General features: G+C 42.2%; 1 protein-coding gene across 2 annotated transcripts in view; it reads right to left on the reverse strand.

Annotated features, from left to right (window-relative positions):
• ZFX (zinc finger protein X-linked) overlaps positions 1-17,525 on the reverse strand; it is a 136,732-nt gene that overhangs the window by 12,159 nt on the left and 107,048 nt on the right. The window contains exon 7 of one of the 2 annotated variants that reach the window (XM_030202381.1): positions 2,787-4,239. The exons of the other annotated variant lie outside the window; for it this stretch is intronic. Within the exon in view, the coding sequence (XP_030058241.1) occupies positions 4,172-4,239 (68 nt within the window). The 3' untranslated portion in view covers positions 2,787-4,171. Of the gene's footprint in view, positions 1-2,786; positions 4,240-17,525 lie in introns of those variants that run through there. 2 annotated transcript variants of the gene reach the window in all.

Raw genomic sequence — 17,525 nt, forward strand, 5'->3', positions numbered from 1 at the left:
GAAAAATAGAACAGGGCTTTGCTTGGGAGCAAAGCTAACAGGCAAGTAATCCATACAGGTTCAAACCAAAACCAAACACACAGGGCTCAAGGCTGTGCCCAGAGGCACAGCTAACAAGACCACCAGTTCCCTCAGAATCAAACAACAGTACAACAAGAAATGGGAAAAATAGACCTGTTGCAAAGGCAACGCAGGAAAGTTCGCCGGGTCCTTATAAAGGAGTAGGTTGATGATGTCACAAATAGGAAATGAAGCAGAAGCAGGGAAACCAAAGAGAGGCTTGGCTTCAGGGACACCAAAGAGAGGCTTGGCTTCAGGGACACCAAATTGAGGCTTGGCTAACAGGGACACCAAATTGAGGCTTGGCTAACAGGAAGAACAACAGCAGGAAAAAGGCACACTGGAGAGGTCAAACAGCTAGATACAGAGAAACAGTAGGTATGGACATAAGGGCATGGCCACAACCGTGACACTTTTCATATCAAGGCACTAAACTTTGGAATTCATTACCTAAAGCCATCAAATGCACAGCTGATTGTTTGTTATTCTGAAGTCTATTGAAAACTCACTTCTTTAATCTAGCCTTCAAGGAAAGAAGCACTCTTCTCAAATAAACTCATGACACTAATTTTTACCTCATCCCACCTCCCACTACTCCTGTCTATCCCAGTTAATCCTAGCCCTTTACCTTTTTCCTCCATATTTCAATAGATCAGCACACACATTCTTGAACCTCCACTACCTCAGTTGCAAAGGACTTAAATATAAATCAATATATGCATCTAGCTTTTCCTGCATCAGCACGCAATTGTGGAATACACTGCCAAAGGCCTTAAAAACTATGCACGACCTAACAGCCTTCCGGAAATTACTAAAGACTTACCTGTTTAAAAAGATATACCATAATGAGCCATCATAACTGACCTAACATCAAAACACTACCACAACCAGATAAAATCGATTTCTACACACTTGAGTGCTTCAATCAACTCTCACCAATTAACTTTTTCACATCACCTCCCTACCTCTCATGCCTGTATTGATTATCTAACGTTCTTTACAATCTACTTCATGATCTTTAATGTTATACTGTTTTGTATTTCTCATGCTGGAAATGGTGATCGTCATTACGGCACAATGTAAGCCACATCGAGCCTGCAAAAAGGTAGGAAAATGTGAGATACAAATGTAACAAATAAATAAATACATTTCAATTATCTAGTTTAAATCACTAAGGGCCCTGTCTATTAAGGTGCGCAAGCATTTTTAGTGCATGCTAATTTAGAGACACTCGTAGGAATGAAAGCGTGCCTACAGCTCGGCATAGTAAACAGGACCCTAAGTATTTAATTACATCTGTTCCTAACTCAAGGTTTACTGGTCTAACATTACATGATGTATTTTACTTTCTGTTAATATATTTTGAATATGTTCATGCTTTTCTAATTGTTTGTAAGCCACACTCAACCAGAGTTCTACTTGGGCTAATGCAGGATATAAATGTCATAAATAAATAAATAAAATATGCCTTGCTTTGGGTACGCCGCTATTCTGAGGATGCCCTAAAAAATGTCTGGATATTTAAGTGACACATCTTGTAATATATATGAAAATAAAGTAAGAACACGAGTTACATTTGCAGCTTCCCTATAGAGTAAGGTAGGTAGAGAGATGTGCTCACAAGTCATATTACTTATATATATAAATCAATAAAAATGCAAGCATACTTAAATCATAAATTACATCATTTTTAATTCATAACTATTCAAAGTTGTCAAAACACATGTGAATTCTGAAAAATTACAGGTATACCTTAGGAAACTGGAAGTCTGGGCATCCAAATGGCAGATGAAATTTAATGTTGATAAATGCAAAGTGATGCACATTGGCAAGAATAATCCGAATCATAGTTACCTGATGCTAGGGTCCACCTTAGGAGTCAACACTCAAGAAAAAGATCTAAGTGTCATTGTAAACAATACACTGAAATCTTCTGCCCAGTGTGCAGGGACGGCCAAAAAAGCAAACAGGATGCTAGGAATTATTAGGAAATGGATGCAAAATAAGATCAAACATATTATAATGCCTCTGTATTGTTTCATGTTACAACCTCACCTTGAGTACTGCGTTCAATTCTAGTCACTGTATCTCAAAAATTGATATAGCAGAATTACAAAAAGTTCAAAGAAGAGCAACCAAAATGATAAAGGGGATTGAACTCCTCATGTGTGAGGAAAGGCTAAAGAAGTTAGGGCTCTACAACTTGGAAAAGAGACGGCTGTGGGGGGACATGATTGAGGTCTATAAAATCCTGAGTGGTGTAGAATGGGTAGAAGTGAATCGATTTTTCATTCTTTCAAAAAAAAAAAAAAACAAAGACAAGGGGCCACTCGATGAAATTGCATGGAAATACTTTTAAAACAAATAAGAGGAAATATTTTCTCACTCAAAGAATAGTTAAGCTCTGGAACTTGCTGTCAGAGGATGTGGTAACAGCGTTTAGCATATCTGGTTTTAAGAAAGATTTGGACAAATTCCTGGAGGAAAAGTCCATAGTCTGTTGTTGAGTTGGACATGGAGGAAGACTCTGCTTGTCCTGGGATTGGTAGCATGGAATGTTGTTACTAATTGGGTTTCTGCAGGTACTTGTGATATGGATTGGCCACTCTTGGAAGCAGGATACTGGGCTAGATGGACCATTGGTCTGACCCAGTATGGCTATTCTTATGTTCTTAATAAAAGTTAACAAACAATAAAAAAAAACAACAACAAGTTAAGATGATATCTTTTTATTGGACTAGCTTAATATATTTCATTACTAGCTTCCCCAGGTCTGAGCAGAAGCAGCAAAATGCACTCCAACGATAGCATGAAGGTCGAATGAGTAATGGTGGACAGGTGATATGCTAAAATAATCAAATGACAACAAGCAGTGACATTTTATGAAGTTCCATATTCAAAAAAACATTGGTTGAGTGCATTAATCCTTTTATTCAAATCTGGGGCCGTGCAAGCATAACTTTTTGCTGGATACCCTTAGGTAAACTTTTGCATAAAATCTAGTGATTTCAAATTATTCCTATATCCAGCAGCATCATGGGGCATTCTATAAAAGACAGTGTTCAAATGGATGCCTAAAAATAGCAATCCTTTTGGACTGCTGATGAAAGCCTTTGTCACACACGTCACATTTCTGAGGGTAATCCTTAGTGTGCACTGAAATGATGTGTCATTTTAAATCAGTAGAATTTGAACTCTTGTGGTCACAGTGAAAATGCTGATGCATTTAGTTTTCCTGGTGCTTAGCACATTCCCTGTCAAACAGCACCTACAAATACAAGATGAATTTAGGATAGAGAATGGGCATGCACATGGGAGGAGGGGGAGATAAAGAATACGTATATGATGTATTTCATAAGCGTTGGGTGCATTACCTCACCAAAAGTACATATCCACATTTACATCTGCTATATATAGCAACTGTCTCTCCCCCCTGACATAGCTGCGCGTTAGAAGTGGGTTCATGCATGAACTGCAGCACAGAACATGCTCTGAGACTGAGGGCCACCCTGGAGAGGTTGGTCCAACTTTTCCCACCCCAGAGACCTGCCTGGCCTCATCATTGAAACTGAAGAATGAGGAACAGCAGGCATGGTTGCACCACACATTTGGGCCAGGCTCAGGGGTGGGGTGAGTTGGAGTGAAGAGGCCAGGGGAGAATCTGAGGTGTTAGTAGGTGCTCTACTAGCTGGGAGCGCAAGGAAGCCAGAGGTTCTGGAGCTCCGTTTTGAAGCTACCCAGTCTTTTGTTCATGCTACTCGGTTTTTCATCTGGTGTAGTTTGCAAACTCAGAGGCCACTGACTTCTGCTCTGAGCAGGGTGAGTTGCTGCTCACACAAGTTCTACCACCTTGTCTGCTTCCTGCTCAGAGCTACTAATATCATCTGCTGTTGTATTCTCTATCTCAACTTGCTCCAGCTGATGGTCACTGTCCTCTGCTGGCTCCCTCACAAGGCCCTCCTTGTTTTCTATCTCCCCTTCCTCCAATAAAATATCCTCTAGCACCTCTAACACAAATGTGCCCTCTTTACCCGCCTCTTCACGGTCTTCCTGCTCTCCAGGATCCTCAGCAGAGCCCTCAGGTCCCACTCCCTCCAGGCCTGGGTCATCATTATTGGCAAGTGATGGTGGACACTACTCTGCTGTCCTTGTTTCCATCTTGGTGCTCTGCTGCAACACCTGCAAGATAGAAAACAGCAGTACATCTGTAAGGATTGATCTGTGACAGTGTTCAGAACTTGTGACTCATGAATGAACAAGTGATTGGTATTGTGTATCCCACCAGCAGGAAACAGACATTCATCACTGCTTGGTGAAATAAGGCAAACTTGCTAACAGCCTGTTGCCTTAGTATATCATTTAAAAGGACAAGTGTTAATTTTTATCATGTCTACACAAGGGACTAGATTCAGTAAAAGGCATCCAAATGTGGGTGCCGAAAAAAATGCACGCTGCTATCCTATACATGGCATTCTTTACAGAATAGCATGTAGTGCTGGGACCTGCAGCCAGCTTTGGGTATAAGGATTTACAGTAGCTGAAACCTGATGTAAGTCCTCATGTAAAAATTAGGCGTAGATCCCCTGAATTCTTTAATACTGTGCGTATCTTTAGTTAATGACCCTGACCTGCCCATGCCCCCCCATGGCCAAACCCCCTTTTCAGTTACGCACTAAAAGATTTGTGCATGCATCTTTTAGAATAGCCATACTGAATCAGACCAATGATCCATCTAGTCCAGTGTCCTGTTTCCAACATTGGCCAATTCAGGTCACAAGTACCTGGCAGAAACTCAAATAGTAGCAACATTCCATGCTACCAAACCGAGAGCAAGCAGAGGCTTTCTCATGTCTATCTCAATAGCAGACTACAGGCTTTTCCTCTAGTAACTTGTCAAAACCTTTTTTAAACTCAGATACGCTAACTACTGTTAACACATTCACTGACAAACAGTTCTAGAGCTCAATTATTCGTTGAGTGGAAAAATATTTCCTCCTATTTGTTTTAAAGGTATTTCCATGTAACTTCATTGAATGTCCCTAGTTTTTGTACTTTTTGAAAGAGTAAAAAAGAATGATTCACTTTTACCCGTTCTACACCACTCAGGAGTTTGAAGACCTCAAACATATCTCCCCTCAGCCATCTTTTCCATGCTGAAGAGCCCTCAAATGAGAGGAGTTCCATCCCCTTTATCATTTGGGTCACTTTTCTTTGAACCTTTTCTAATCCCACTATATCTTTTTTGAGATACGACGATACTCAAGGTGAGGTCACACCATGGAGCAATATAGAAGCATTATAGTCATTTTGGTCTCATTTACCATCCCTTTCCTAATAATTCCTAGCATCTTATTTGCATTTTTGACCGCCTCCACTGCATACTGGGCAGAATATTTCAGTATACTGTCTACCATGACACCTAGATCTTTTTCTTGGGTCTTGACTTCTAAGGTGGACCCTAGCATCAAGCAACTATGATTTTGATTATTCTTCTCAATGTGCATCACTTTGAATTTGTCTTCATTAGATTTCATCTGCCATTGACCCTTCTACTCCATTTTCCAGTGTTTCAAACCTCTTCTCAACCACTGTTATCCAAGTCTGTCAATGAGGTTGTCTCTTCATATAATACTCTCTCCTCTGCTCTGGATACTCTCAATCCTTCCATTCCCCGTTCTTTAAGGCGTACCAAACCCCAGCCTTGGCTGACATCTAGAATCTACCTACATTCCTGTGCTCGCTTTGCCAAACGCCTTTGGCTAAAATCCTGTGCCCATGCTGACCTCCTTCCAGTCTGCTCTTTCACTTGCCCAACAGGACTACTACATCCAGTTGACAAATTCTCTTGGCTCAAACCCTCAACGTCGCTTTGCCACACTGAACTCTCTCCTCAAAGTGCCTTCACCTCCAACTCCCCCTTCACTTCCTCCCCAGACTGTGGCTGAGTACTTTCATGATAAGGTTTACAAGATTAAACTTGAATTCTCAACCAAGTCACCACCACCTCTACTTCCCTTAGTCCATTCTCTAAACCCTCCTTCAACCCCTGCCTCCTTTTCTTCCTTTTCTGAAGTCACTGAAGAGGAAACTGCACATTTTCTTTCCTTCTCAAAACTAACTACCTGTTACTCTGATCCTATTCCCACCCATCTACTTAGCACTATTTCTCCTACTGTCATCCCTTTTATCTGTCATATCCTCAATCTTTCACTTTCCACTGCAACATGCCTTCAAACATGCCATAGTCACACCACTCCTTAAAAAAACCTTCATTGGACCCTACCTTAAAAAACCTTCATTGGAGGAGTGGCCTAGTGGTTAGGGTGGTGGACTTTGGTCCTGAGGAACTGAGATCGATTCCCACTTCAGGCACAGGCAGCTCCTTGTGACTCTGGGCAAGTCACTTAACCCTCCATTGCCCCAGGTACAAATAAGTACCTGTATACAATATGTAAGCTGCATTGAGCCTGCCATGAGTGGGAAAGCGTGGAGTACAAATGTAACAAAAATAAAATAAAAAATAAATACCTATCCTTCCAACTATTGCCCCATCTTTGTTATGATCCTACTGAGACAGGCAGGGTAGTGACTGGGTCTCGGTCCTGATTGGTCATGTCAGGGATTGGGCTGATGTCTGAGGCAGATAACTTTAGGTGCCAGACCCTATTTAAGCCTACCTCTGCTTGCATAGGACACTCTAGCGTTAATTCCCTCAGCTGTGAGCTTACCTTGTTTCTCTGTAGTCTGTGTTTGTGACACAGTGTGAGCTCTCTGTATGTGTGGTTAACCTTTTCCCTCTTTTGTCTGTTTTTGCTGTAAGACTCCGTGGGAGCTTACTTCCTCATTTAGTTCTGCTGTTGATCAGCTGTGTGCAATTTCTCTGTGTGGTTTCCCTTTAACCCTTTACATGCTGTATCTGTTGTTTGGTTCTTGTGAGGACTACTCTTCGTCTAAGATGTGTGACTTGAGCCATCTCTCGGTGTGATTTCCCTTTAACCCTTTACTTGCTGTAGCTGTTGTTTGGTTCTCATGAGGACTGCTCTTTGTCTAAGCTGTGTGGCTTGAGCCGTCTCTCTGTGGGTTTCCTTTTACCTTTCTCCTGCTGTATCTGTTATTTGAATCCTGCTTGGGCTGCTCGTTTGCTTTAGCTGTGTGGCACAGCTTGAGCTGCCTCTCTGTGTGGGTTCTCTTATCCTGGTTGTTATTACTGTTGGTATCTGTGTGTTTGGTCTGGTGACCTTTCATTGAAGACTGTGTGTTGCGCAGTGTGCGTGGCCTGGGTGGTGTTCCCTTCTGCAACTTTGCTCTGTTCCTTTTCCCATCCCTTTTGTGTTTTTGGGCTCCAGTTCGGCCTTGTGGCCCGTACGTTTGGATTCTGTACGTGTGGGTTCCAGTTCGGTCTTGTGGCCCGTACAAGTAATCTATTTCCCTTTTCTGGTGATGCTCACTGGTCTTCCTGAGTGTGCTGTGCTTCGTGCCCATTGTCTCTGTATAGTGTGAGCTCAGTCTGCCCTAGGCCTCGGCCTAGGTCCAAGGGTTCACGATCAAAGATAATAATCTCCCTCCTCCCTTTCCTATCCATGATACTTGAATGTGCTGTTCATCTCAGTTGTCTTGACTTTATTTCACCTCAAGCTATTTTTGATCCACTTCAATCTGGCTTTCACCCTCTTCATTCAACTGAAACAGCGCTTGCTAAAGTTTCCAATGACCTGTTCCTTGCCAGATCCAAAGGTTTTTATGCTATCCTCATCTTTGGCGATCTATCTGCTGCTTTTGACAATGTTGATCACCGCCTACTCCTTGATACGCTGTCCTCAATTGGATTTCTGGGCTCTGTGCTTTTCTTCTTATCTCTCCCATCGTACTTTTAGTGTATACTCTGGTGGATCCTCCTCCACTTCTATCCCACTATCAGTTGGTGTACCTCAGGGATCTGTCCTGGGACCTCTTCTTTTATCCATCTATACTTCTTCCATTAGTACTCTGATCTCATCCCATGGTTTTCAGTATCACCTTTAAGCTGATGACTCCCAGATCTACCTCTACACACCAGAAATCTCAGCAGGAATCTAGGCCAAAGTATCAGCCTGCCTGTCTGACATTGCTGCCTGGATATCTCAGCGCCATCTGAAACTAAACATGACCAAGACTGAGCTTCTTATCTTTGCCCCTAAACCTACCTCTCCTCTTCCCCCATTTTCTATCTCTGTGGTTAACATTCTCATCCTCCCCGTCTCATCAGCTTGTAACCTTGGGGTCATCTTCGACTCCTCCCTCTCCTTCTCTGCACATATTCAACAGACTGCTAAAACCTGTCGTTTCTTTCATATAATATCACCAAAATTCATCCTTTCCTTTCTGAGCACACTATCAGAAACCTTATCCACACTCTTATTACCTCTTACTTAGACTATTTTAACTTGCTTCTCACAGGTCTACCACTAAGCCATCTCTCTCCCCTTCAACCTGTTCAAAATGCTGTTTGCATGACTTACATTCAGCCAGTGTTGTTATGCTCGTATTAGCTCTCTCCTCAAGTCACTTCATTGGCTCCCTATCCATTTCCATATTAAGTTCAAACTCATCTTATTGACTTACAAGTGCATTCACTCTGTAGCTCCTCAGAACCTCTCAACTCCTACCTCTCCCTATATTCCCCCCTGGGAACTCCACTGGGTAAATCTTTCTTATCTGCATCCTTCTCCTCCATCACTAACTTCAGACTCCATTCTTTTTATCTTGCTGCACCATATGCCTGGAATAGACTTCCTGAGCCGGTACGTCAAGCTCCATCTCTGGCCATCTTCAAATCTAGGCTAAAGGCCCACCTTTTTTATGCTGCTTTTAACTCCTAACCCATACTCACTTGTTCAGTACCCATGATTTACCATTCCCACCTTAGTAATTCCCTTATCTCTTACTTGTCCTGTTTGTCTGTCCTAATTAGACTGTAAGCTCTAGTGAGCAGGGACTGACTCTATGTCCAGTGTATAGCACTGCATACATATAGTAGTGCTATAGAAATGATAAGTAGTAGTAGTAGTAGCCATTTGGATGCCCAGTCTTTCAATCTCCTAAGGTCTTCCTACAAATTTTCACAGTCCACATGTGTTTTAACAACTTTGAATAGTTTTATGTCACCTGCAAATTTAATATAGCAAAAAAGAGGGAACGAAGTACAAACTAAAGTCCAAACAAAAAAAACAGCACCACGGGCCTTTAAAAATGGAACACAGTTCTTTAATGAATAAGCCTTGACAAAAAGACCCGACACGGGCCGTGTTTCAGTGACTAGCACCTGCGTCAGGGGTCACAGTGATGATGTGGAGTTTTCCCTGTCATCACTGTGACCCCTGACACAGGTGCTAGTCACTGAAACACGGCCCGTGTCAGGTCTTTTTGTCAAGGCTTATTCATTAAAGAACTGTGTTCCATTTTTAAAGGCCCGTGGTGCTGTTTTTTTTTGTTTTGACCTGCAAATTTAATCTCATCACTTGCCATTCCGACTTCTAGATCATTTATAAACATGTTAAATAGCTCTGGTCTCAGTACAGATTATAAGAACATAAAAATAGCCATACCGGGTCAGACCAATGGTCCATGTAGCTCAGTATCCTGTTTCCAACAGTCGCCAATCCAGGTCACAAGTACCTGGCAGAAACCCAAGTAGTAGCAACATTCCATGCTACCGATCCCAGGGCATGCTGTGGCTTCCCTATGTCTGTCTCAAAAGCAGACTATTGATTTTTCTCCAGGAACTTGTCCAAACCTTTTTTAAATCCAGATATGCTAAACACTGTTACCACATCCTCCGGCAAAAAGTTCCAGAGCTTAACTATTCATTAAGAGAAAAAAAAATTTCCTCCTATTTGTTGAAAATGTATGTTCTGACATACGATATACACTCTATATTATAATTTTATGATCTACTGGAGGAGTAGCCTAATGGTTGGTGCAGCAGGCATTGGTCCTGGTGATTTGGGTTCGATTCCCACTGTAGCTCCATAACCCTCCATTGTGTCTAGTACAAAAATTTAGATTGTGAGCCCCCTAAGGACACAGAAAGTACCTGTATATAATGTATACAGTGCTGCATACATCTAGTAGCGCTATAGAAATGAATAGCAGTAATAGTCCTTGTCAATTTTTCGTTCCACACACTTTTCAGTGAATAGCAGGACATCTATCCCACTACTGTACATATCTTTGCCAACAACTGGTAGATCATCTCCAATCCCTCATTCACCGAAGACCGAGTATCTATATCCCCCTGAGTCTAACAATCCCATCTGTGGCCTTCAACCTGTAATATGCATAACTGAAAAAAGTTTTTTGTCACCTCACTTTACCTCTGCCTTTCTCCTTTTATTCCATTCACAATTTTCTCTGCTTCTTTCATCTTTACCAGGTATTCTTCACTGTGCTTCTCCCTACATTTTGAATGCAGATTTTCTCTCTCTTTTTAGCCACCTCTTTTGAAACCAGCTGTATCATTTAAATTCACTTTCTTAATCTAAAGATTTTATACTTTTTCTACCTTTTCTTTTAGTCCACTATTTTTCCACTTCACCTACATCTTCCCACCCTGTGGCACTCTACTTTCCACCTTCCTCCACTGAGAAAATTGGCCATTTTACCATAGCCTCTGTTTTTTGTCCAACAACCAATTCCTAATCCACAATGGAATATTGCTTTCTATCCCATGACTCTTTAATTTTCTCAGGAGTCTCTCATCAGGAGCTTTGCCAAAAGCTTTATGAAAATCTAGATATACTATATCAACTGGCTCACCTTTATCTACATGTTTATTCACGTCTTCAAAGAAATGAAGCCAATTGGTGAGGCAAGATTTCTATGCTGACTCTACCATTACAAAAAATGGGAAGGGGGAAATCCGAAAACTCCACAAAAGGAGAACTTTGCTTTTGTCCCATTAAACCATGTTTGTCTAGCCTGCTTATTTTCGAAAGGAGAAAAACGCTCATGTTCGGGAGATGGGCGTCCGTTTCCCGTGGGCGGCCAAATCGGTATAATCGAAAGCCTATTTTGGTCGTCTTCAACTGCACTCCGTTGCGGGAACGAATAAAGTTGACGGGGGCGTGTCGGAGGCGTGGTGAAGGCGGGACTGGGCATGGTTATCGACCAAGCAGAGATGGGCGCGCTCGGCCGATAATGGAAAAAAAAGGCGTTGTTAGCGAGAATTTAGGACACTTTTTTTGGACCCTTTTTTCTCACGAACAGGTCCCAAAAAAGTGCCCTAAATGACCAGATGACCACCGGAGGGAATCGGGAATCACCTCCCCTGACTCCCCCAGTGGTCACTAACCCCCTCCCACCAAAAAAAACCCACTTGCAAAAACCTTATTTCCCAGCCTCTATGCCACCCTCAAATTCCGTACACACCTCCATGACAGCAGAATGTGTTCGATCCTCTCACAGCCTTTCCCTGGGTCAGATGTGGCTCTTGGGTGCACTGCAGGGTCACATCAGCATTGCATTGTGGTGGGTGTAGGGTATTGGGCTCTGTGATTTCACTAGCTTGTGTTGGTAGTTGGTAGGCTCTTCTCCCATGGTGCTTTTCCCTCTGCTTACTGGGTCAGAGTGTGCCCTGTTTTGTGTTTCCGGTAGTCCACAAGGTAGTGGCCATTTTTGTAAGTCCGTTTTAGATCCCTTTTGTGTGTTAGCCACGTTACAGAACTTAGTTCTTACCTTGAATGTTGCTGAAAGAGGGCATTGTACACCATTCTGCCAGCTCTGAGCTACTGCTAATCTTAGTACCAGGGAGACTCGTTGCCAGTGGGGCACAACCTCTGATCTGCAGTTAACTGTGAGTAAACGCGGTTATTGAAATAAAGGACGTTTTCAGCAAGATTAGTCTTACGGTGTGAACTGCTGTGCCAAGGTTATACAGCAGCAACAAGTCCTGTCCCTGGAGCACTTTTAGTGGGTAATGCAGTGCACTTCAGGCAGGCGGACCCAGGCCCATCCCCCCCTACCTATACCACTTGTGGTGGTAAATGGGAGCCCTCTAACCCCCCCCCCCCCCAAAAAAAAACCCACTCCCCACAACTCTACACCATTACCATAGCACTTAATGGTGAAGGAGGGCACCTATATGTGGGTACAGTGGGTTTTGGGGGGGATTTGGGGGTCTCAGCACCCAAGGTAAAGGAGCTATGCACCTGGGAGGTAATTTAATGTTTTTTCCTATTTTTTAAAAGTGCCCCCTAGGGTGCCCGGTTGGTGTCCCGGCATGTGAGGGGGACCAGTGCACTATGAATCCTGGCCCCTCCCACGACCCAAAGCCTTGGATTTGGTCGTTTTTGAGCTGGGATGCTTCGGTTTCGATTATCGCTGAAAAACGAAAACGCCCAGCTCAAACACGCCCACATCCAATGCATTTGTCTGGCACAAACCGTATTTGCGAAACTAAAGATAAATGTCCATCTTTTTCGAAAATACGATTCGGCCCACCCCTTCACGGACCCGTTCTCGGAGATGGACGTTCTTACACATGGGCGTTTGCGTTCGATTATGCCCCTCTATGTGTTCCATAATTTTATTCTTAATAATAGTTTCCGCTAATTTACATTTCATTGAGCTTACCAGTCTGTAATTTCCCGGATCACCCCGGCACCCTTTTTAAAAATCGGTGGTACATTGGCCACCCTCCAATCTTCAGGTACTATGGACGATTTTAAATGACACGTCACAGATCACTAACAGCAGATCAGCAATTTCATGTTTGAGTTCTTTCAGTACCCTAGGTGCATGCCATCCAGCCCAGGTGATTTACTACTCTTTAATTTGTCGATTTGGCTCAGTACATCTTCCATGTTCATCGACATTTCTTTCGGTTCTGCCACATTATCACCCTTGAAAACCATTTCTGGTACAGGTAGATCCTTTACACCTTCCATAAAGACTGATGTATATGAAAAAGATGTTACTGTGAGTTTTTGCCTCTGTAGCAAGTTTGTCTTCATATTCTCTTTTAGTTTTCTTTATCAATGGTTTGTATCTAACTTGCCAGTGTTTATGTTGCTTTTTATTTTCTTCATTTGGATCCTTTTTCCATTCTTTGAAAGATGTTATTTTGGCTGTAATAACTCTCACTTCACCTTTTAACCACGCTGGCTGTCGTTTGCTCTTCTTTCCACCTTATTTGGAATACATAAGTGGAATACCATATGTGAAACACATCTTGTCTGGGCTTCCAAGATGGTATTTTTAAACAACATCCATGCTGGATTTAATGTCATAACCTTTGCAGCCGATCCTTTATAGAATAGCACTTAGCAAGATGTGTGTTTAAATCCAACTTGTTGCCAATTAACACAGATAGCAGATTGTTACCACCCAATTATTGGCATTAATTGGCTAATTACTCAATTAAATTGCACAAATTGGGTGCACCCAAATTTGTGAGTGCAACTTTGATTGCCATATATAGAATCTGGGGGAATAAATCTAGCAGCATGCCCAAAAGTCTAGATTTAGTAGCCAAATATGTGTATATTTTAGGCCTTTAAAATTAGAGGATGGCTCTCTGTTGGACATACATCACAGGTATTTATTGTTCTACTGTGATATTTTCACATAAATGCAACATACCACTGCTCTCATATAGGGAGAGAAGAAGAGTTTGACAAGGAAGGAGAAAAAGCATGGAATAGATAATGAAAACACCATTACATACAGGTATGGTTGTATTCAGGACCCGCAGGAAAGCAGGAAGCAACGGCAAAACCTATGTCCCCTATACAACAATGCTTGAGGGTTCCTTAGCTATGTTCGTGATGGAACTTGTGGGATGGTCAGGAGATGAGGGATAGATTTAGGATTTTCACAACCATATTGCACACCTTTAGAATGCATAGATGAACTCTCGCCTGATCTTCTGCATGCCGTGTCACATTGACTCACTCCTTGCTATGATGTCATAATCACAAGTGGCCAGTACCTTTCTGTCAATGACTGTGAGGGTTATGCAGCTGTAGAGGCCCTCGCAATGTCAAACAGACTGCTTCTTGTGACTTCTATCCAGCAGATTCTGCAACTATTTCTTGAGATCCTCAGCACTGCAATTCTGAGTAGCACTGAGGCACTGGCATATGCCCCATCATAGGGCTATTTTTTTGATTGAAGCTGATCCTGGCCTCAGCACCCCATGTTGCATGTTTTAGTGCCTCCTTACTTCCATCACAAGGAGTTTGAGTGCTCCTTATCAGATATTTACCACCCTTAAGCCAGCTCCCTTGTGTAGTGACATACTGTAGGATTTATTAACAGAGCATGCGCATATATGCCTATTTAATAAGGGTGCATGCACTTTGACATTGATTACATGCACATGTGATCAATTAATAGGTGCATATTATCTTGGTGCACATAACTGTAGAATTGACCCCCAAACTGTGCACCCTAGCTGTGTTATGGGAGCCATTTCCAAATTCTCTCTTTGTTTTGGTAGACACATCTAGAGAGTTAATGGCATGTACTTTCACATTACAATTGGTCTCATTAGGGTCTGACCCTGTTACTTAGTCCAAGGTGCCACAGGGCTTCGCTAATTGGCTAAGGCTACTCAGGCCACTGGGTAGTGTTTTGAAAACTGTGTGCCTACTCAGTTATTGGCTCTTACTTCTGTGATCCAAGCCACCCCCTTATATTTATTTATTTATTATTGCATTTATATCCCACATTTTCCCACCTGTTTGCAGGCTCAATGTGGCTTACAAAATACCGTAACAGCGTTTGCCGTTTCGGTTGATAATAAATACAAGATTATGTTGTGGTCAAAAGAGGTAGAAGTGAATCAGAGGTTAGGGATCGAGGGGAAGGAGGATAGTAAATTGTCCAGTACGATCATTGATTATGTTGTGTTGCTGGGTGTGGGGGTTTATGTTGGATCGGTGGGCTATGCTTTTTGAAGAGGTGGGTTTTTAATAATTTCCTGAAGTTTAGGTGGTCATGTATTGTTTTCACTGCATACGGGAGTCCATTCCATAGTTGTGCGCTTATGTAGGAGAAGCTAGATGTATAAGTTGTTTTATATTTTAGCCTTTTGCAGTTTGGGTAATGTAGGGTTTAGGTATGATCGTGCTTAGGGCTCCAGCTGGGCTCCCAGCCCTCCCCTCTTTGCTCTCCATCAGAACCCCACATCACATCAACCCTACAAACCTATGCCCCTGTGGGTGCTGTTTGATTTGATGAAATAACCATTCTGGCTATGGACGTCATAGATCTGCATTCTACGCCCCCCAAACATCAGTCCTCCCTCCCGACCCCCTCCCCACCAACAACAGAGCTCCCTCCTCTGGAATTCCCTTTCAGAGCCTACCGTATCATCCTTGGTAGGCCAGTGAGGTAGGCTGAGCAGAAGCGATTCCCACTCACTCCTGCACCTAGCAATTCCTTCTAGAAAATGGCCACTGTGAGCTGCCAGGCTCCTCCCTGAATCCTTCTTTGGAACACCTCTCTTCTGCCCATTTCAAAAATGGCCCATGAGAATTCAGTCAGATCATAAGCATCGTAACAGGTGGAGCCACAGGTGCCACAGCTCCCAAAAAAATTTCTTTCCCTGCCTCCTTCCCTCGTGAGCTATTTGTTTACTTCACTCCCTCAGGGCAGCAACTCTACAAACTGCATAATAGGCAGCTGGTGTGAGGCCTTGAGCATCAGTGCATGCTGAAGGCTTGCCGGAGAGGAGGGAGACAGGGAAGGAGAGAGATGCTGAAGGAGTGAGGGAGGTAGGGAAGAAGATGAATGCTGGACACCATGGGTGGTTGAGAGGAAGGGGAGGAGAGGTGTTGGATGCCATGGGGGAAGCTTATGAGATAGTAGGGAAGGGCTGGAGGTGGGGTGGGGCTAGAGGCAGGATAGGGGCTGGGTACAAATCTGAGGTTGGTGGCAGAGCTTGGCCACTCCCAAACAAAAAGGCATTCCTCTGCTCGAGTCAGATGTTGAAATGTTAGCAGAAATTAGGGATGTTAACAAATTATGTAACACAATAATAATGGAGGAACCCAAATCCCTACAAGCATAGCAGGAACAGTCTAGAAGAGCAGGGTAGAAGAATGGCACTTCCAAAAATGCAAGGGAAAAAGTTCTTCATACACAGTGTTTATGCTAAGAAATACACTTCAAAGACTTGACATGGAACTGTGTTTTGGCTCTAGGCGCCTTCCTGAGGAGTCTGTATTGAAATGTGTACAATATAGAAATGCTGTGCATCAGACAACCTTCTTCCTACAATTTTTATTTATTAATTCGTTCATTCTTATATTCCACAATTATCCAAAATCAAGTTTCGGTTCAATGTGGTTTACAGTTAGGAAAAAATTACAGTAATGTTTTACAATTACAAAGCAGTATAGAACATGAGTAACACATATAATTAACCATATTTCTTGAAAAGGTAGGTTTTTAATTCTTTTCTGAAGACAGTTTGTAATGCTTCTTGTGTCCTAGGGAATTGAATTCCACCATTTAGAACCCAGATAACTAAATCCAGTCATATAGATAGATTTGTAAATTATGTTTCTGCACTTGGGTAAGTCGCGTAATAAGTAACCTCTGGTTCCTGGACTTGCATTTCTTGGTGATAGCTCAATCAAGTCTAGCATGTAATCAAGAAACATACCAAACAATGTTTTGAAAATGAGAGTGCTAGCTTTAAAAAAATAATCTGGCCTTAATTTGGAGCCAATGTAGCATTACAAGCAATGGGGTTGCTCTTTCGTATTTCAACTTTTTGAATATCAGTCTCGCTGCCGTGTTTTGAACGTGTTTTCACAGTCTACACGTGTTTTAAACAACTTTGAATAGCTTTATGTCATTGCAAATTTAATCTCCTCGCTTGTCGTTCCGATTTCCAGATCATTTATAAATATGTTAAATAGCTCTGTGCCTAGTACAGATTATAAGAACATAAGAATAGAAATACTGGGTCAGACCAATGATCCATCTAGCCCAGTATCCTTTTTCAAACAGTGGCCAAGCCAGGCCACAAGTACCTGGCAGAAACCCAAATAGTAGCAATATTCCATACTACTAATCCCAGCGCAAGGAGTAGCTTCCCCACCTGTCTGTCTCAATAACAGACTATGGATTGTCCAAACCTTCTTTAAACCCAGATACGCTAGCTGCTGTTACCACATGGATTCTTGCATCCCTTCCTTGGAGGTGAACTCTGTGTGAACTCCCAGTCTGTGTAGCAATGCTGCTATTATTGATATGGAGGGGCTTATAAGAAATATATGTATAAAAAGGGAGGACACTAAAAGGCACAATGATAGAGTGCATTTAAAATAGGATAAAAGTCTAAATAACAATAAATATATGAGGAATTCAAGAACTTTATAAAGCATATAAAAATTAACATAAAAACATTTTTTAAAGAATAAAATGGATACTACAAAACAAAAAATTCAACAAAAACAAATGGAGGGGCTGATAAT

This window comes from Microcaecilia unicolor, chromosome 4, assembly GCF_901765095.1.
Source record: "Microcaecilia unicolor chromosome 4, aMicUni1.1, whole genome shotgun sequence".
NCBI lineage: Eukaryota > Metazoa > Chordata > Amphibia > Gymnophiona > Siphonopidae > Microcaecilia > Microcaecilia unicolor.